Below are 21,188 nucleotides of genomic sequence, written 5' to 3'. Positions count from 1 at the left end.
CAAAGTTAAAAAAAAAAAACAATTTAACGAAAACAAAATTGTACGTATGGATAATAATTCAAATTTTGTTTAATTTAAATAATTGATCCAAATGTAATAATATATTTGTAAAATTATAAACTAGTTGTAGTTACCCACCTAATATTGAGTTAATATAAATTATAATTAATTAGCTAATATTAAAAAATTTGTATTATTTTCATTATTTTGTAATATCGTATAATTTGACATGATGTAAAACCATTTATTTATTTACGTATTTATATTTGTTTTAAAATGTAATTATGCATTTGAAATTAAAAATCTCGTACTTTTCTAAATAAACAATGTCTTATTTTTCAGAATTTGCATTAGATCACAAAATTCGAAAACCATTAAAAAAAAAAAAACGTATTTTTAAGAAGGAAGAGAAAAAATTGGGCACGCCGGACTGGGTTCGGAGGAGCGAGTTCGAACTCACGCCACTTTGATCATACTCGCTAAACCCCAGTTTCCCTCGCTCAGGTCGGTGGCGGCAAACCTCAAAACCCCTTCCAATTACCAAAATCCCCCGTTCTACCCGCCGCCGGAACCCTAGGTCGCAGAATCACCACCCCACATTTTCCTTTCATGGTCTTTTGACTGCCTCATCAGATGGGTCGGCCGGAACCCTACGTTCTATTCGCCCAGACCTTCGCTCACCCACACCTCGACGAGTACGTTGACGAGGCAAGTACCCTTTCTTTCACTTTTTGTCCAATGGCACGGCCTCCAAATCTGAACAAACAGTTTAGTTTGATAAGGCGAATATAAGCATCTTTACAACTGACATTCTTTACTTGATGAAAGCCCAGGTATTATTTGCTGAACCAGTTGTTATTACTGCGTGTGAGTTTATCGAACAGAATGCTTCGTCTACCTCTCAAGCAGTTGCACTCGCTGGGTATGTGTGTCTTGCAGAATTGAACTCGTTACTTACTCCTGAGCATTCGATTTTTAGATTTGCACTTATATGAAAGTTTGACTCTTGATTTTAAGTTCAAGGTTTGCTTAGCGACGTACTATTTTGGTATCAATGAGTTATGGTTGTTATACCCTTCTTATCGTTCCCTTCAAACTTATTTTTCGTTATTGAGGCCCGAGAGCAAGTATTTATTTATTTTTTTTTTGTTTTTAATGCGCGTCTACTTTTCATTTTTAGTGCTACTTTGCCCCCTTCATTTGCCGTGGAAGTGTTTGTTCAATGCGAGGGAGAGACAAGATTTAGGCGCCTCTGTCAGCCTTTTCTATATTCTCATTCATCATCAAATGTTCTGGAAGTTGAGGTAATTTATTGTATGGGGATAACCTTTTTTATGATGTTGTCAATGTTACATTACTGATCTTCTGAGTGACAACACAATTATGATGTTTAGATTATTATTGTTATTATCTGATTAGACCCAATTCGGTCAATCTATGAAGTTTAGGTACGAATTAATTGGGCTCTTGTTAGAGTGTATTTTGTGTTCCTGTGTGATCTTTTATTTGATCGCAATGAAAACATGACTTTTCATTTAAACACAAACCAAAAAAAAGGGGAAAAAACGTCAATGCAAAGGAGATATATTAAACCCCTCCATTTGGACAAAAGAGAAGCATAACTATAATATTTAAAAAGTTGTGACAATTTATGCTAGGTAAGTATAACATACTTGGTTGACCATTTTTAAAAAATGTAATTGATTTTTTTAAGCAACCTGTTTAGTATTTTTCTGATTGTTACTTGGAGAGCGTTGTTGTAAATTAGGCTTGATTTTGATTGCTGTATTGGATTAAGATTGTTGATGTTTTCAAAATAACCTTCTCATAATATGCCTACATCACCAACACTAAAAAATCATGTCTAAATCTAGTACACCCACCCAACAATCCTCCCAAAAGAAGGTATTGGAGGCATCACTGTTGGAACCATTCACAATGTTCGAGAAGAATAAGTACCATTGGTATCAAGATTGCTTGGAGACTACATCCAAAGAAATTCCTTGAATTTTTTTGTTATTGTTAAGGGATAAATCTACTAGATCTACACCTATTAAGATGGTTTGCAACCTTCATTTGAAATGACCTCACCAATTATGAACAATTTAGTTATTATATTTGGGATAAGATGAGATGCTCCAAATAGTATTGGATCATTTGATCGTGGTTGATTTTCTTTAATGTGTTTGATTTCTAGCTTGCTAGTCATAAGGGTTGTAGAGAGATGCTCCATGAGTTCCTCCTCCCCGTCTTTCTGAGAGAAGGCAAGACTTTTGTGACAAGTGGGCTTTTGTGCAGTTTTATGTGATTGGTGAGGAGAAGTTGTAGGACCTTTAGAGGAGTTGATAGAGACATAAGTGATGTTTGGTCCGTCGTTAGGTTTTATCTTTTTCTGGGGCATCAGTGATGAAGCTTTTTTTTATATTACCTTTAAGTCTCATTTTATTTAACCGGAACCATTTTCTTTAGTTTGACTCCTTTTTTGGACATGGTTTTTTTAGATGCCTTGTATTCTTTCCTTTTTTCTTAATGAAAGTTTGGTTCTTCATAAAAAAAAAAAAAAAATGCACGTGGATGATTTAGAGCTCTTAAAGGACAGATGCTTTTTAAATTGTGTTTCTTTGGGTACAGGATTATTGTTACATTTATTTACCATTATTTTTTTGGGATAGATGAGAAGGTTCACTTTCTATCACTTTTTGGCATTTGATGACTAAGAATTATTAGATCTTTTTTCTTTTTTTCATGAAGAATCAAGATGGTTACATGTCATCTTGTGTTCTATTGTTTGTCTGTCTGTTTTTGTTTTCTTTTTTTTTATGGATTTCTAGTCCTATGACTGTAAATTACTATTTGTATATATACATATATTCTAATTTCTTCTTAAGAAAATTAGATCTGGGTATATTCTCAAATTACGCAGAAATAACACTTTTTCTTCAAATGTTAACTTCTAGGTAATGTTATTCCTTATGCTTGACGTCTTTTTTGTTGAATAGTATTTATTTTGTTTGACAGGCTATTGTAAGTAACCATTTAGTTGTTAGAGGCAGCTACCGCAGCCTAAGTTTGGTGATCTATGGAAATACAGCCGAGGATCTTGGACAGTTCAATATTGGTTTGGATGATAGCTCATTAAATAACCCTGTTACCTCTGCTGAAGGGAACCTAGAAGATCTCCCTCTGGCTTTACATTCAAATGGTTTAATGTTCGACGAGCCCGTGACTTCTCTGATGAAGTTGTCACTGCCTGGTGTTGTATTGGATATTCCAGCTGAGGTTAAGCAATTTTTACAGTTAATGGCCAGCATGTTGGAACAGTTGAGTCCAGGCGATGCAATTCATAAAATATTAGTCATTGTAATTTCAGCTGCTTCCTCTTACGTCTCTTACATCTGTGAGAGATCCAAAGATCTAGAAGGACTGAGTGCTATTTTCAATAATGCCAAAATTGATCTTCTTAAGTTGTGTAAAGCTATGCAAGATTCAAAGGATGTGTCAGCTGACTTGTCCATAGAGTTTCCTTTCCTTGAATCGGAGGATGATTTGGCTTCTTCAAAACAGCTGGTGGATATTTTGAGCAAGCATTGGAATTTTAACTTGAGCTCCTCTGCTGTTGGTTGTCCTTGGCAATTGAAGGTCTTTTTAGATGTTTTGTTTTTATTTGAGATGTTAAACGTGTTACAAATTTAGTTGAAGTTTTCTTTTAGAATACATTTTAATCCCCCCTTTGCCACTCTAACTGCTTATTTTGTTATTCTCTATCCTATTTCAGAACATCACTATCATTTTTGGGTTAAGTGTGGCTCTTTTCTTGTGTTCTGCTAAAGAGAGTTGCTTCCATTTTGTCAATGGTGGTGGAATGGAACAAATTGTGCATCTTCTAAGTAGAGGCCTGGAAGATTCTACTTCTGCCACGTTGCTTCTTCTTGCAGTTATCGAACAGGCTACCCAACATTCATTTGGATGTGAAGGCTTATTAGGTTGGTGGCCTCGTGAAGATGAAAATGTTCCATCTGGAGCTAGTGAAGGTTATAGTCAGTTGTTGAATTTGTTGTTGCAAAAACCACGTCATGATATTGCATCTCTTGCAACTCGTATCCTTCAACGCCTAAGCTTTTACGAAGTTGCTTCACGATATGAGGTAGTTTTTTTTTTTTTTTGTTTTTTTTTTTATTTTTTAATTTTTATTTATTTAGATATATCTGCTTCTGTTTATCTATCGACTATAAATTATAGGTTTTGTAGATGGCTACATTTTCATTCTTATGAGGGAAAAAGTTATGATTTCATTTGTGCAGTGTGCTATCTTGTCTGTATTGGAAGGTCTTTCTAGCAGCGGCAGAGTTCCAAATGTTCATTTGGACGTGCTTATCAGTATGAAGTCCCACCTTAAAAAAATTTTGGTCGGTTTTGTTGTCTTGCATTTTTTTCTTTTTTCATTCCAGTTTCAACTTACTGATTTTCTTGGCAATTCTTCTCCGAAGTTAATTCTCAGTTTATGCCATTGACAAGTGCAATTGCAGAATTTGATAAACTTATGTGGGCCAATTCAAGATCCTTCTCCACCTTCCTGTGCTATGAAATCGTTGTTTCTTGGTCAAACCGATGGTTTATTAACATGTAAAGCAACAAGTTGTTTGATATCCTCATCCAAGTGTAGGTTTTCACAATGGGATGCTGATCCTCATTTACTTGCACTTCTAAAGGTTGGCAACCTTGGTACTTGTCTCCATATTTCTGAGTTCTGATTTATTTTATTGTACTATTGTGTATTTATCCTCCTCTAAAAAATGTCATTACATTCTATGATAATTTTGTACGACATTTTTCATATTTGTTATTGTTGTAAGTACAAACTATGTTGCTCTCTATTCTTGATTAATTTCGGGTAAGTACATGTGCCTTTTATAATAAAAAAATTCCTAGATGCTAGGTAACAATACAAAAAAAATAAATCTCTAGATATTAGGAAACAATATTGAAAAATAGGGGGATTAATGAATTCCCTTGTTTAGTGGGATTACACAAATATTCCTTAAATTAAGGTCGTTCCTTCATCACTCTCCCTCAAGTTGAGAAATAGATATCATTCATTCCCAATTTGGATACTAACTCATGAATTTTGGAGTTGTGTAGTTATTTTGTTAGTACATCTGCCAGTTGAAGTTGTGAGAGCGTATAACTAATGTATACTACCCCGTCTCCAATTTCTCCTTAATAAAATGTCGATCAATTTCAATATGCTTTGTCCTATCATGTTGAATAGGATATGTGCAATATTGATAGCTGATTTGTTGCCGCAGTACAACTTTAATGGACATTCTCCCTTAATATGATAGCTGATTTGTTGCCCCAATACAACTTTAACGGACCTTCTCCCTTAATTTGTAAGTTATTAAGGATTATATTCAACCAAAAGAGCTCACATAGCCCTTGTGCAATAGCTCATAACTTTTATTCAACAGATGATCTAGCCACTGAATGTTGCCTTTTACTCCTTGACGTCACTAAATTACCTTAGAGAAAAGTACGATACCCTGTCGTAGATCCTTTGTCCTCTATTGATTCTTCATTTTCACATTGCCTAGCTTAGTGGGTCAGTTATTCTTATGAGAGATACTTTTTTACATTGAGGCAAGTATACCATCAGTACCTCGGCCCTCCTGTAGATGGCATGATTGTTTCAATTGCTAGTGCTGGTATTGAGGGAATTTCCGGTTGTTACCAATTTTATCGTTTATGGTGTGATTTGAAGAATCATTGCAAATGTTCTGGCAACTTTTGTTGTTTTCATATAGTCTTAGGTTTGATTGAACTATATAACCTTCATTGTCCTGGTTTTAGATGATTTTTTAATGCTGTAAATATGTTTCTGAAAGCAGGAGAGAGGGTTTTTCCCTCTTTCAGCGGCACTGTTGTCATCCTCCATAATGCGTTCAGAGGAGAGTAAAATCATGGATGTGATCTTGGAGATTGTATCTTCTATTGAAGCCATTATCCTTTCACTTCTTTTCTGTCGTTCAGGTTGTGAAACTTTCATCCACTTTTTCATACAACTTGTGTTGCACATATGAAAGTAGTAGTGTTATTGAAATGGTAGTATCATATACTGTAATTTTATTTATAGTAATCTAATTAAAATAACGTAGTTTAGCAAATTTGGATGTATTTAAGCAGATGTTGGTCATTGTATCTTTCATGTAACTGTTTCATTTTCTAAACATAAAATCAGAGCAATAACATGTCAACAATAAGGATTCTCATTTTTTCAAACTGAATTTATATTTTTAATGAGATCTGGTTCTTCTATTTTTAAGAAAGCTTGTTATTGATTATAAAAAAGTTCTGTGATCCTTATCCTACATGTACTTCATTTAGAGTTATATTGAGCTACCAACTTTAATTTTTTGATAAATGGTAAGTTTGGGGGCAGAACTTTTTCTTTCAGTGGTGTAGGCAAGGAGACCTTATCCTCCCCCTTCCTTGTGGTTGTTCATATCTTTCACAAAACGGTGTCAATAGGGATGGATAAGGGTATTGTGGGATTGTCCCAGGAGGGTGAAGGATTCTTGTGGGAGTATCCAAGAGGGTGGGTCTCATTCGGTTAGGCAAAGTGTTTCCTCTTTGAAATAGCAAGATGTTTCCTTTGAATCTTTTTTTGAACAAGAAACAAATCGGTGTAAGCAATCGGGATGTTCAGGGGGACCAAAGAGCATAACAATCCAAAGAGCAATCGAATGCTCTCCTCTTTAGATTCTTCATCTTTTGACATGTTTTGAAGATTCCTAGGTTCTGTTTTGCATGGAGAACCAGTTCTTTTTCATCCAGTCACTATCAAATCGTGTTTTCAAGTTGGAAGAAAAGAGAGGCAATTACTATTTTTCATATTTCTCTTCCTAGGAAGCAACTCAATTGGTTTTAAGAAACTTTGGTTGATATGCTGCAATAATCATTGAAGGCTCATTTTCTTAGACAAGCTAAGGGAGAATTTGGTATCAGTTGACTTTTAACGAAGCATAAACAGCATAGTCAGAGCCTTGCATGTATCACTATAACTAGTTCTGGAACGAGAAGTTGCATCATAGTACCCGTTGGAATTACTAATAGGATTCTTCTTTTGTATTCATTTCATCATAGCAGCGAAACAGGAAATGGTTTCTGTTTCCTATATAAAAAAGGGGATGGTCGTTTGTTTGGGAAATGGTAAGAGAATTTATGATGAAGCTCATACAGAATGATTTTGTATCCACGCCTGAAGCTGAAGATTTCGAAGGTTAGAAAGAGATGAAAGTCTGAGGACAGTGTTGTTTGATAATATAGTTCATATCAAGCCACGGCAGATTAACCAACAAGCATTTTGGGTCAAAAAAGAAAAAAGAATTGGTTGAGATGAATTGGAACTCAATATGGTTATTTCAAGGCTCAATGTTCATAATGAATGGAAGATCTCTATAGCTTTGAAAAGTCATTTTGAGGTCGATTGCGTAATCAATCCATTTGTGGCCTGTAAAACTCTACTCAGATTGGAAGATAAGAGGGTGTTAAATGGGACTTGGGTTTTTATAATTAAGGATTTTTGTATTTATCTTTTTCCCTTCATTCTCATTACCATTCTCTTTTCATTCTATTCTTTTGTGTTTCTTTTTTGTCCATAAAGATACAATCATAGGTATTAAGCTAACATCGAGGAATCACAACCATTAATATTGGGCTGCTTTTCAGGTCTGATATTCCTACTCCACCATTCTGAACTTTCAGCGACAATTATTCATGCTTTAAGGGGCGATGAAGAGGCCAGTTTGGAAGAATGTATGCCCATTCGATATGCATCAACCCTTATATCAAACAACTTCTTTTGTAAGCCGTCAAATGTTGCTATGATTGTACGGATACACTTGAGAGTGGTAAGTTGTCCTTGTCGATAAACAACAGTGGTATCTGATTTATTGATTCAAGTTACCGTTTTTTTTCTCCTCCACAGTTGCATTTACTGTGATATAAAACAAATTTCATATACTTTTTGCAGGTCACGGCAATTGATCGCTTACTCTTGACAACTCCAAACTCGGAAGAATTTTTATGGGTCTTGTGGGAACTTTGTAGTATTTCTAGGTGGAGTTGAGGATTTTCTTTTCCTTTTATTGTTCTCCCACTTGACATAATCAATCATTTGACGTACCTTTTGTTTTGCAGATCTGACTGTGGACGCCAGGCGTTGCTTGCTCTGACATACTTTCCTGAGGTATTAAAGGCTTTAAAATTTCTTTGTTACATAACCTACTTTTATGTAATTATTTAACAAAACTTTTTATCTATTTATTTAATAGAACTTTTTATCTATAAGTGAAAAGCTAAAAAGTTACAATAATAAGACCCAATAACTGAATACATAATCATTAAAGTTCACTTATACTGCAACCTCCTGACATGATTACGAAGAATGGAATTCCATCGAACATAAATATCAGAAGAAGATACATAGGGAAAGACTCGATTCAAATTTTGACGTTTAGTTGCTCTTGGTTTTTTGTGGGTGGTTTGAATGTGCTTTTTGGCTCTGTGTGGAGGTTGGGTTTGTTTTCTTTTCAATTTTTTGGGAGTTTTCGTTGTTTCCTTTATCTATTTTCCTTTATATTTTTGGCTCTGTGACAGGCTCATAAACAATCTCCCACCTCCTTCTCCATTAAAGATGGTTCACTAACCCAAAACCTTCCACTGCGATAATCTTCTACTAACTTGAGATCTTATTTGAGATCCACCCTTCTTTCCACTGCGATAATCTTCTACTAACTTCATTAGCCACCAACACTAGATTGATAAATGCATTTTGATTTGGACATACTGATAACTCAATTGATTGGCCTATAATTTTTTTTTACAGTTTTTCTGCTATGGTTCCCTCTTCTTTTTCCCTGATTCGAACAATTATGATTACTTCTTATAAAAGAAACACCCAATTATGGTTCAATTTTTTTTCCCCAGGCCATTGTCATCTTTATTGAATCCTTACGTTTAGTCAAAGAACCAGAGTCAGGAAGCCGGAACAGTGGTAATCTTATTTTTATGGATTTGGCAGTATTTTTCTGTAGTTCTTGCTACTTTCTTATTTCTTATTTTTATTGTTGAAAATGTGTTTTTCTCCCTCCTCTGGTGTTATTCAGGTGCTTTGCCTCTGAATCTAGCGATATCTCACTCTGCTGCTGAGATCTTTGAAGTCATTGTAACAGACTCCACTGCATCTTCTCTTGATTCTTGGATTGTGCATGCCATGGAGCTTTACAAGGCATTGCATTCTTCTCCTCCAGGGTCTAATAGAAAAGATGCTCCCACTCGGTTGTTGGAATGGATAGATGCTGGTGTTGTTTACCATAAGAGTGGGGCTGTTGGTCTTCTACGATATGCTGCTGTATTAGCATCTGGAGGAGATGCTAACTCTAATTTAGCCAATACTTTAGTGTCAGAGTTGACAGATTTAGATAATGCTGGAGAACCTACTGGTTCTGATGTTAATGTAATGGACAATCTTGGTAAAACCATTTCTGAAAAAACTTTTGACGGGATTACTCTTCGTGACTCTTCTATAGCACAATTGACAACTGCGTTCCAGATTTTGGCATATATTTCGGAGAACTCGGTATGTTACTGTTTCATTTTTTAATAATTATTTTATTATTTTTTTAAAGCAATCTTTAAGCTTGTGCTCTGAGTTTTCTTTGTTGGGAGCCTAAACTATTTTTTGATGTAGACTGTTGCTGCTGCTCTGTATGATGAAGGTGCAGTAGCAGTTATCTATGCAGTATTAGTTGACTCTCGATATATGCTGGAGAGGTGCTCAAACAATTATGGTCAGTTTTTTACATCATTCAGATGTAATATGGCTTCGGAAAATTTGTATTTTTTATGAACTAGCTATGAAACTACTGTCTTATTCTTGAATTAGTTGTTTGTTAGTTTACTTTCTTCACTTATCTACTAGTTACCGAAACGACAAGTAGACATGTACAAATCCCAACTTTCAAATCATGGGTGGCTGACTGATAATTCACAGGAAATTTCTGATTTTTAAGTCATCGTTTCATGCCATCCTCAAGTCTTAACCCTTGGATGTATAGATAAAACTTTTTTTGGAGAGTTGGGCATGAACTGATAGGGAGAAATAGAGTTGAGAGCTGAGAGCTAATGTGCCATTAGTATTTAGGTGCACTGTGGCAACCAGTTGTTATCTTCTCTTACAGTTGTGTTTGTTCCTTAGCAATGATATTATAATCTTTGAACAAATTATGCACTCTGCTTTTTCTTGAATATACTCATGCTTTTTTTTTTTTTTTTTTTTTTTTTTTTGTGTGTGTGTGTGTGTGTGTGTGTGTGTGTGTGTGTGACTGAATGTATTTTTGAACAGATTATCTAGTTGATGAGGGCACAGAATGCAATTCTACATCAGATTTACTTTTGGAACGTAATCGAGAGCAAAGCCTGGTCAATCTTTTGCTTCCTTGCTTGGTGCTGCTTCTCCATCTCTTGCAAACTCTGCAGGTTGTTAATGTGTAACCAGAATTTCAGAGTTCTTTACAATTAATGAGTAACTTGGTACTTGGTACTTGGTTTTTGTTTTTATTTATTTTCATAGTTAGGATAGTTTGATTTATATGTACGTCTTATTGTTATTATTACTATTTTACATTAGGAATACTGTTTACTTACAAGACTGTTATTATTACTATTTTACATTAGGAATACTGTTTACTTACATGTGTGTGTCTAAATAGATAGACCGCTTGTGTTTTTCTGAGTCAGAATAAAGGCTCATCTGCAAAAATAGCCTACAAATTTTCAGAATAATTTTCCAACCTCTTAACGTTTCCCATCTATGAAATAGCTGTCTGAACCTCGATATTTTTAAGAACCTCCCTGGGCCAAATACCATAGTGTATTTTAGTTATTTGACTTCTGATGATTTTGGAAGCAATTGATAGTTTTGATGAATATACCAAACATTTTAATGCCTTGTTATTCCGTATTGTTTATCCTGTTTCATTATAATTTATCTTTTTCATTTGCAATTATATGTAGGTTGCTAAAGAGGAGCATAGGAATTCAAAATTAATGAATGCTCTTGTAAGATTGCATCGAGAAGTAAGGTATGAAAGACTTTTTATTGCAGGACAGCTCAAGTTTTCCACTCATGATTGACCCTTTGTGATTGCAGTCCAAAACTAGCTGCATGTGCTTTTGATTTATCCACTTCGTTTCCAAATTCTGCACTTGGTTTTGGAGCTGTCTGCCATCTTCTGGTGTCTGTACTTGCTTGTTGGCCTGTATATGGCTGGTCTCCTGGTCTTTTCAGCTCGCTCCTTGATAGTGTCCAAGCTACCTCCTTACAGGCTTTGGGCCCAAAAGAAACTTGCAGCTTGCTCTGTCTCCTGGTACGCAAGTCTTGAGATTCCTAAAGAATGTATTTTTATCCATAGAAGTAGCATTTTTAAATGGCTGATACAAATCAATATTTTATGGAGTGCTTTTTTATGCTTGCTAGTACATTAGTGAGCAGTGAAGCCTTTGAATGTCAAAAAGTAGGTAACTGCTATGACCTTGGTATCCGTCCTTGGTTGATATCAATCCCCTTTAAGAGTGGACGTGGTACTTGTGTGTACTTTTTCGTTGAATTAAATCTTCCAATGCTTCAACTTGTATGCCTGCGGAACATTTTTTTTTTCTTTTCTTTTGTTTAATATAACTATGAGATAGACATATTTTTCATTTTAACCCAAAAAAAAAAAAAAAAAAGAGAAGAAAACAAAAGGAATATGTAAGGAACAAAATAGTAATAATGATTAAAAAAATTAATTGTATTGGAAGTGGTAAAAGAAAGAATACTCTGAATTCATTGAAAAGACTTTCAAAGAATGCAAAAAATCTTAACCTGTCTCAAAATTATTGTTTTGAATAAAAGGGATGCAAAATTCCACCAAATGGGTTCCCGGACCCTTCAAGCTCGCTCCTCTCCAGAAAATTCTCTCAAGGATTTTAGAACACAAAAGGTTCGAAGATTTTGAATACAAGGGTAAAAAGAGAAACTATCATTATTATAACTTATTCAATTATAAAAATTAATATAGAGCTATGTTGCATCATCAATTATAAACAAGTGATCTACAGAGGAAAAATGAAAGCTCTTGCCTGGATATTGCCTGATACGTATGCTGGTGCTATCAAAATTATGAACTTCTATCATAAAGATTTTTTTTCTTGTTTTTTTATGCAAGAAAGAAGCTTTTTGTTTGCATCAATATTTTAAATGCCCATTTGCAGCTTTTAATTTATCCTAACTCTTGAACTATCATTGTTATGGTGCTAGAACGATTTATTTCCTGATGAAGGAATCTGGCTTTGGAAGAATGGTATGCCTTTGTTGAGTGCCGTTAAAAAACTTGGCATCAGGACACTATTGGGACCTCAAATGGAGGATGAGATCAATTGGTATTTGGAGTCCGACCATCAAGAGAAACTGTTGGGTCAACTGTCGCTACAGCTTGAGAAGATTTCCCAAGTTGTCCAACATTATGCCATTTCGGTGAGTGGTTTCTTTCGTATATCAAGTTCATTTTTTTGTGTATATGTTCTGGAAATGTTCTCTTGATTATTACTTCTGTTTCATTTCAACAGACATTGGTGGTCATCCAAGATATGCTTCGGATATTTATAATTCGCCTTTGTTGTCACAAAGCTGACAGTGCTTCTTTTCTTCTACGACCAATATTTTTGTGGATCCGTGCTGGGGTTTCTGACTTATCTTCTCTTTCAGACATAGATGCTTACAAGGTAAACACTTCTATAATTCCACGAGTCTTTCATCCATATTTGCATTTAGATTCATTGATGCAGATGTATGCACTTTAGTTTTTAACCTGCTTGTTTGAAACATATATTGGACACTGCTGCACTTGTTGGGCACATGTTATATATTTATTAAACGAGATGGTTAGCATTGCACACACACACACATATGCATGCGTAGAATACTTCCTAACACATTGTTGACCAAAATGAGCTTTATGGATGCAACTCAGAATTAGATACTGAAAAACATTTGAATATCATAAATTGCATAATAAATTGAACTTTGTCGGGTTAGGCTTGTGATTTGATTCTGAATTTATGAATTGCTTGTATAAGCCGTACATCAATTAGCTATTTGTTATATTATATTTATGAACTTTCTTGTCTTAAACAAAGTTCTTTTCTTAATTCAGAATTTTAAAAATTGAATATCTTAATAAAACTATGCCCAAATGTTTTAGCAACAATTTTTCTCTGTACTTTTATGTGAACATATCCTATCTTTTATGCGTCAGTGTGATTCTGTTAAGTGAGTTCGTTTTTGTTACTGCGTTACTTAGTTTGAATGATTATTGAAAATCATTGTATCTTATCTTAGTATCTTGATTTTTTTTAAAGTCAAATGTTCTAATTGTTCACCCTGTTAAATGTGCACCATGTCCATGTCATTTTCTTTGCAGATATGTAGGTACCTTGATTTTTTTGCAAGCTTATTAGAGCATCCTCGTGCCAAGGTAATACAGTTTTCCCAAGTGGTGTAACTTTCTCGCTCTTTTGAGATAAAAGGGTTTCAATATCAGTTAAAGGTTTTCTTACGTTTACTAATTTTTGGTCAGGCTCTATTGTTGAATGAGGGTGCTATCCAGTTGCTAATTGAAGTATCACATAGATGTTTGGATGACTTAGATACGGATGAAAAGCTGGTTCCTGGGTGCAGATTTTCTGCCAAATGTGGCTTTTCTTTTCACAACTGGTGTCTCCCTGTTTTCAAGTCGTTCTCACTACTTTGCTACTCTATGCCATCTCTTAAGCACATTGGAAAACACAATTTGTAAGTAAATTGTTTGTATGCTAATTTAATACATTGTTTATTTTACTTCTTTCTAAGGCAAATTCACAATAACGTATATGCTGATTTTATTTGGTTATAGGCATCATTTTGGATCATTAAGTGCAGAAGATTATTCATTGATTCTACACTGTATTCTACTGTTCTGTCAGGTAAATTCTTGTTCCTGCAGTAATTTAATCATAGGCTTCGTTTTGTTCATGATGAGAGCTTCTGAATTTTGATATATATGATGGATTCAATCTTACCATGACCTATTTTTCATGTTCATAATTGTTATCAAATGGTAAAATACCCTTGTGTCAACCAAGGCTTGGGTTTATTTCTTTTTGTTGTCAACTGTTACTATTGGATGCTAAAGATCACGTGTTCTGTTTGCTATTTCTTGTTGTCTTATGTTTAGGTCTTCTATAACTACCTTTAAAATCTATTTGCCTCAGTTGAAAGGCTTATTTATAACTCTCTTGTATATACTATATTTGAAGTAGTAGTCCTTTGATTTTATAGTAGAGGGGAGGAGCCTCTTTGTACTTCTTTTCTGCAGTTGTACGGTCTCTCTGGAAAGTGACTATATCTGATAGCTTTTGTGCTACCTTCCTCAGATCCTTCTTCCTCCTCTTTGGGTTTTCAAAAAGACCTTCGATGGATAGAGGGGTGGTAGATGTGGCAGATCTTCTCTCTTGTTTAATAAAATTTTTTGGTCCAAGGAGAATGAATGTTAGGTTTTGAGCCCTGGATCCATCCAAGAGTTTCTCTTATCATTCCTTCTTTCATATTCTATTTTCTTCCCCCTCTCCTCGTTGACCATATTTTTGGCTCTATCGGGAAGATTGAAATTTCAAAAAAGTACAAGATTTTTGCGAGGTAAATTTTATATGGGAGAGTATAACACCTTGGATCGCATTCAAAGATACTTTTCCCTAGTTTTGTTCCCACAATGGTGCATTCTATGTAGAAAGCATGAGGAGGATCTTGATCATCTCTTTTGGGACTGTCAATTTGCTCGCTATTTTTTGAGTTGGGAATCTTTTTGCTATTTTCTGGGACATTTGGAGCGTGAGGAATAATAACATTTTTAGAGACATTAAGAGAACAAGTGATGATGTTTGGGGAATGGTGATTTGATGCCTCCTTATGGGCGTCGGTTATGTAATAATGAACTTACTCTTGTTCTTTTAAATTGGAGTCTGTTTATGTTGTTAGGGTCGGACCCATTCCTTCCCTTTTGGGTTTGGTTTTTTTGTATGCCATTGTATAGCTTTCATTTGTATGGATGAAAGCGTGGTTTTAAATAAATGTTAATTGTTTAGATACCAGTCCTCAAATATGAACCAGAATTTCATCTTATTTGATAAAGTGCTTCTTGTTGATTGACTTCCCATGTCTTCTCGTGTTGTCAAAAGCTACATCATGTAGGAAAATGAAGTTTCCTACTTTTTCTTTTTGATTAATTAGCATGTCTTGATTCATAGGTCCTGCCTGTTGGAAAAGAATTAGTTGCTTGTCTTGCAGCATTCAGAGCTTTGGGATCTTGTAGTGAAGGGCAAACTGCTTTAGCATCTATTTTGATTGATATTCATAATGTTGACGAGCGGGAATCTCAAGGACATAAAAAGGGTAGTGACTGTTCTTTTAATGTATCAAGTTGGAGGATGAATCCTCCTCTGCTCTGTTGCTGGAAAAAGTTATTAATATCAATTGATTCAAATGATTACATACCGACGTATGCAATTCAGGCAGTTGATGCACTATCTTCAGGATCATTAAGCTTCTGCTTGGATGGGTCAAGGTTAGGTTTCTTCTTGATCTATTTGTTGGTGTGTATAAGTGGAAGTCATGTACGCTGATTGTCTCAATATATTTTATGATTCTCACGTTTCTCTTTATTTTATGACCTTGTAGTAATTGTCCATAGTACTAGAAATCTCCTGCTTAAGAATTATTACACTGTAATTCCTTCCTTGTATCAGAGAGTTAAAACACATTTGGTTGATTGTTGGCCTATAAACACGTATGCCCTTGAGAAAATGAATGTATCTCGTCTTTGAGCTGCTGGCTCACTTTTCTAAGAATTGGTAGTGGTGGGTTTAGAGGACCAAATGGTGTCGTTGGAATTCCATGAAAAATTGTTTTACCCCCTGAAAGTAAAGAACAGAACATCTCTTTTTTCCTTAAGGTTATCTTTGTAGATGGTGGATCTCTTTACCAGCCTTGAAAATGTTAACTTATGTTTCAAATTTAGAAATAAATGCGATTATTTTTTGGAAACCAATTATCCCTTTCTGAGGCAATTTTTGTGTTTGGCGGATGCAATTGGTAAGCTTACCGTTTTCTGTTGTGTAGTTTGGTCTTGGACAGGATTGGAGAAGTGAAATTTCTCTATGGCCTTCCTGATGCTGCAGAAGGCGTAAATGATTCTTCTCCCAAAGATGTTATAGGTTATATACAAGAAATGATTGATGTTTTTAAATTAAAATTGGGACTTGGTGATTATCCAGAAGATTCCAACATTCCGGCTTCTATCAATCAGGTATAAAATATTTGGAATCACACTTTATTTTCCTCTGAAATTAAAGTTAAAGTTCACGATCTTGGCATGAATTGCAGATTTTAGAGACTGCAGAATCGTTATTATTATTGTTAGAGAAGCCTACTGGTTCAGTTAATGTTGAAGATATTACTCTACACGAGGACGCTTCCTTGATACCAAGTAACATATTAGATTCTCTGAAGCTTTCCCAGCTTGGTGATGACAGCATAGGAAGTGTAGAGGACAATCTTCTTCTAGGTCTTGGGGACAAATTTATGTGGGAATGTCCAGAAATATTACCCTACAGACTTAATGCTGTTCCTGCGAAAAGAAAAATGTCAACAATGGATGGGCAGGCTAGGCGTGCTAGAGGAGAGAACTCCCCAGCTGAAATCTCTTCCCAGAACACATTTGCACGTGGACCAGGGATATCTTCCACCCCTTCACTTCCATCACGTAGAGATACCTTTCGGCAGCGAAAACCAAATACCAGCAGGCCTCCTTCCATGCATGTTGATGATTATGTTGCGAGAGAACGAAATGTTGATGGGGCTATTAATTCTAATGTAATTTCCATTCAACGGGTAGGATCTTCCAGTGGGAGACCTCCATCGATACATGTGGATGAGTTTATGGCCAGGCAAAGGGAACGCCAGAATCCTGTCGTAGCTGTGGTTGGGGAGGCTGCATCACAAGTGAAGGGTGGGGTTCCTGCAAATGACACGGATTTGGAGAAGTTAAGCAAACCTAAGCAATTAAAGACTGACCTTGATGATGATCTTCAGGGGATTGATATTGTATTTGATGGTGAGGACTCAGATCCTGATGACAAATTACCCTTTCCTCACCTGGATAATACTCTACAGCAATCTGATCCCATGTTGGTTGAACAAGGTTCTCCTCGTTCAATTGTTGAAGAGACAGAAAGTAATGGTAATGATACGAGCCAGTTTTCTCCCATGGGTGGGCCGGCCGTGTCTAATGTCGATGAAAACACTCAAAGTGAATTTTCTTCTAGGATGTCTGTTTCACGTCCACAATTTCCGTTGGCCCGTGAATCCAGTGTGTCCTCGGGTAAGAAGTACTTTGAGCATCCCGATGATGGGAAGAATGCTATTCCTGTTAGAAGTGCAGGTGGTGGGGTTGACACTTCCGCTACAGTTAACTCGTCATATAACAATGCAACCACGCCACCTTCAAAGTTCGTAGCTGAGCCTAGGGTAAATACACAGAATTACTTATTCAAAAATAGTCCTCAGCATCTTGGTAGTGGACCACCATCCATAGGATCTCAAGGGTTCTATGAGCAGCAGAGGTTTTTTCCAAATCAACCCCCACTACCTCCAGTGCCTCCACCACCAACAGTTACATCTGCAATATCTCAACCATCTGATCTGCCTTCCAGTCAGTCTTCCCCATTTTCCAACTTTGTAACAGACGCTCAACAAAGATATTCAACGACGTTCCATGTAAGAAACAACGTCTAGTTGAATCTTCTGCAGCATATTTCTCTGCTGGTTGTCATTGTCTGCAACTTATTTCTTTATTTTGCTTTTGCAGGGCCCTTCGGATTATCCATCTGGATACAATAGTTCAACATCATTTTCCAGTGGATCTGTCAGGCCACCCCCACCCCTTCCTCCAACACCACCACCTCTTTCGTCCAGCCCACATAATTTATCATCAAGTAAAATTCCTCTTCCAAGCACGCCAGCTTACAACATGGAGAATGTTGGGATGACAGAGGTTCCTCAGAACCCTACTGCAAGTTCAACAGACACACGTTTAGGTGGACTATCTGCTTCTGGGGTCATGCTAGCTTCTAATTCTCTCCCGGCACTTCCACACTTGGTCTTTAGTAGGCCTTCGATGCCTGTAAATCTCTATGGGGGCATTTCAACTCAGCAACAGAATGAAAGCTCGTCAAGTATTTTGCCGAATTTAGCTATTCCTCCATCTTCCATGCCTTCAATGCATTCTCTGCCTCAGTTACAGCCCCTGCAACCTCCACAGCTTCCTCGACCTCCTCAGCCGCCCCCTCAGCATCTTAGGCCACCCATCATAGCTTCACAACAACCAGAGCAGGTGGTATCAATGCAAGGCTCGGTTCAAATGCAAATGCATCAATTACAAATGCTACAACAGCCAAGAGTTTCTCCTCAATTCTACCAATCACAACCAGTAGGGTTATCACATGCTCCACCTCAGCAACAATTTGAACATCCTCAACATCAAGCTATACATCAGCCTGGGGATGCTGCAACCACATCCCAGCAACAGCAGGATTCAGCAATGTCATTGCATGAGTACTTCAAGTCTCCAGAAGCCATTCAGGTAACCATTTTTGTTACTCCTCATCAAGACTTCTTCAATGAATTCTCTCCTTTCCATTGAAATTAGTTAACCCTTTCTTTTCCAACGCAGTCATTGTTGAGTGATCGGGAAAAACTGTGTCAGCTTTTGGAACAGCACCCTAAGTTGATGCAGATGCTTCAGGTAATTTAATGCCTCCATTATGCAAAATGATAGGTTGAACAAATGTTTGAGATTGGCATGCACAAATATTTGAAGAAAGTTGACGGTGACATATATACATCTATATATTTTCGCTCCTTGAATTTATGCTGTGTGGCCGTAGCTGCTTGCTTGCTACTACTCTGTGCTAGTCTTTGTAGAAAGTAAATTACACAGGTTTCTATTGTTTTGGTTTTTGAAAATTAAGCTTATAAACACTATTTCTACCTTAAATTGATTTTGTGTTCCACATACCACCAATATTTTCAAACGTTTCTTAAAGAAAGTGAAAACTATAGCATTTCAAAAACATAAAAACTAAAAATGTTAATGAACCAAGACCTGAAAAAAGGTTAGTGATTGGTGGTGATTCTGATGACTAAATCTTTGATTCTTTTCTTGGTAACAGGAGAGACTGGGTCAACGATAGTATCCTACGATTGTAGAATAGAGAGGGGACGCCTCCTTTGTACTTTATAGCGGCGCTGAGTCTTGATTAGCCTGCCCAAGAGGAGAAGAGAAGAGAAGAAAAGAAGAGTGGCCTGTATGTACCATTACCAATGAGTTTTGTAGTAAATAACAACTATGTATTATCATTATCCATCAGTCTTTTATGTAACTACGAACAATTCTTTTGTTTAATTCATGAATTTTACCCTATTTTCGGTTCGTAGTGCTACTATCACTGGTCTTTTTTTATCTTAAACTTTTGGTTTATTGAAAATCGATTTTAGACATAGTTAAATATGATCATATGCCCACCTGGTATAACTATTGATATGTATTATCTTTGAAAGATTCCAATAGAAATATCATTTGGAAATCATTTGAGGATCTCCAAAAATTAGTAAAGTTCATGATACCCATTGAAATCAAATTTTAAGACTTTCCTTCAACGTTTTATTATTTAATTTCATTGCACTATTATGTATGGATTTGGTTCAGTTTTATAATCTTAAAGTACAAAATTAAAACATTTATTTGTTATATTTAAGGATATTAAAGAACATAATGTTTACTTTTAGGGATGAAAAAAGACATTGTACTAAAAAATCAGATTCATAGTCTTCTTTAGTCTGAATGCACATATATTAGTTTTATGCTGATTCTTTTTACCTTCTTATAGTGTCCAGTGGATTACGTGTTGCAATATTATTGGGTGCACGAGCTGGAATTAAATATCAATAGTCTCCATTTTGCGTGATCCGAGAAGCCCATGATCCAAGAGATCCTTTATTTCTTTATTAATTATCCTATTTGATGTGTTTACGTTACAAATTTTATTATCATAAAGAATCAATCAATGGAATTAGCACCTATCCTTGCATAGATTTCTTACCAACTAATTTTTTTTCACACGACATCGAAATAAATGTTGGGATATATGAATGAATCCAGATCATATCCCAATGAGAGTGATCGTAAGAATAGATAGCTAAAAAGAATTAAAAATTACTATTTGTACCAACAATGTGTACCTTCCTTAAAACAATTATAAGATGCATGTGAGTAAAGACAAAGTATGCTAGAATGACTCGTGTTGATATGTGGGAGATAGTTTTTACTCTTAAGAAGCGAGAAGTAAATAACATGACCATGTTGTAGTCATCATGTGTCGAATCCAGATTTTGAATCTTGGGCATGGGTCGTTACAGCTCATAACCTTTTTTTCTGATTACTTTTTCTTTGAATTATTTTTTTACAACAACAATGGTACATTTTATGATATACAATAAATAGAGGTAGCATGAAAAGTTATTTTACTTCATTTAGGACTTTCAACTATTCTTAAACGTTTCTTTCATAACTGCTAATAAATTGAAGTGATATGAAACTTTTTGCAAATTTCTATTAGTTTGTAAAAAAATAAAAAAATAAAAAATAAAAAAATAAAAAACTATCCATGAGTCGAGTTTCTACAAACTCACTCTATGTTATATAATATATATTAGAAAGACACACTACACACAATGGTATGATCCATTGATATCACCTTATCCCAAAATTTGAATTGGTCTCTAATGCAATAGCTAAAATACACCTTTTAAAATTATAACGTTGGAAAACTAAGAACATTGTAATTATTTATAAGGTCGGGAAAACCATATTCTAAAACATAATAAAATAAGGCATGATTCGCAAAATCATAATTCAGAAAATGTTTCGAAATTTATGGTTGTGAGAATCTCAAGGGATTGGATTGCCTAATTCCTCAATTTGATTAAAAAAAAAACA

The 21,188-nt window shown here is 35.5% G+C and overlaps 1 protein-coding gene across 1 annotated transcript; it reads left to right on the top strand.

Annotated features, from left to right (window-relative positions):
* Nucleotides 1-394: 394 nt before the first annotated feature.
* On the top strand, nt 395-19,613 carry EMB2016 (mRNA methyltransferase EMB2016). Its single transcript, XM_023670480.2, has 28 exons — nt 395-708; nt 834-922; nt 1,181-1,304; nt 3,019-3,639; nt 3,776-4,144; nt 4,302-4,406; nt 4,527-4,709; nt 5,886-6,027; nt 7,726-7,907; nt 8,030-8,115; nt 8,197-8,245; nt 8,986-9,052; nt 9,165-9,637; nt 9,749-9,848; nt 10,403-10,536; nt 11,074-11,141; nt 11,210-11,426; nt 12,359-12,574; nt 12,667-12,822; nt 13,521-13,574; nt 13,677-13,891; nt 13,992-14,061; nt 15,382-15,698; nt 16,253-16,439; nt 16,517-17,908; nt 18,000-18,773; nt 18,864-18,935; nt 19,363-19,613. The coding sequence occupies exons 1-28, from the start codon at nt 634-636 to the stop codon at nt 19,381-19,383; spliced, it is 6,558 nt and encodes a 2,185-aa protein (XP_023526248.2). The 5' UTR covers nt 395-633; the 3' UTR covers nt 19,384-19,613.
* Nucleotides 19,614-21,188: the final 1,575 nt, after the last annotated feature.

This window comes from Cucurbita pepo, chromosome 3, assembly GCF_057944985.1.
Source record: "Cucurbita pepo subsp. pepo isolate OVF chromosome 3, ASM5794498v1, whole genome shotgun sequence".
NCBI classification, from domain to species: Eukaryota; Viridiplantae; Streptophyta; class Magnoliopsida; order Cucurbitales; family Cucurbitaceae; genus Cucurbita; species Cucurbita pepo.
Note: the sequence above shows the minus strand (reverse complement) of the source record. Positions and strands in the feature narration are given on the sequence as shown.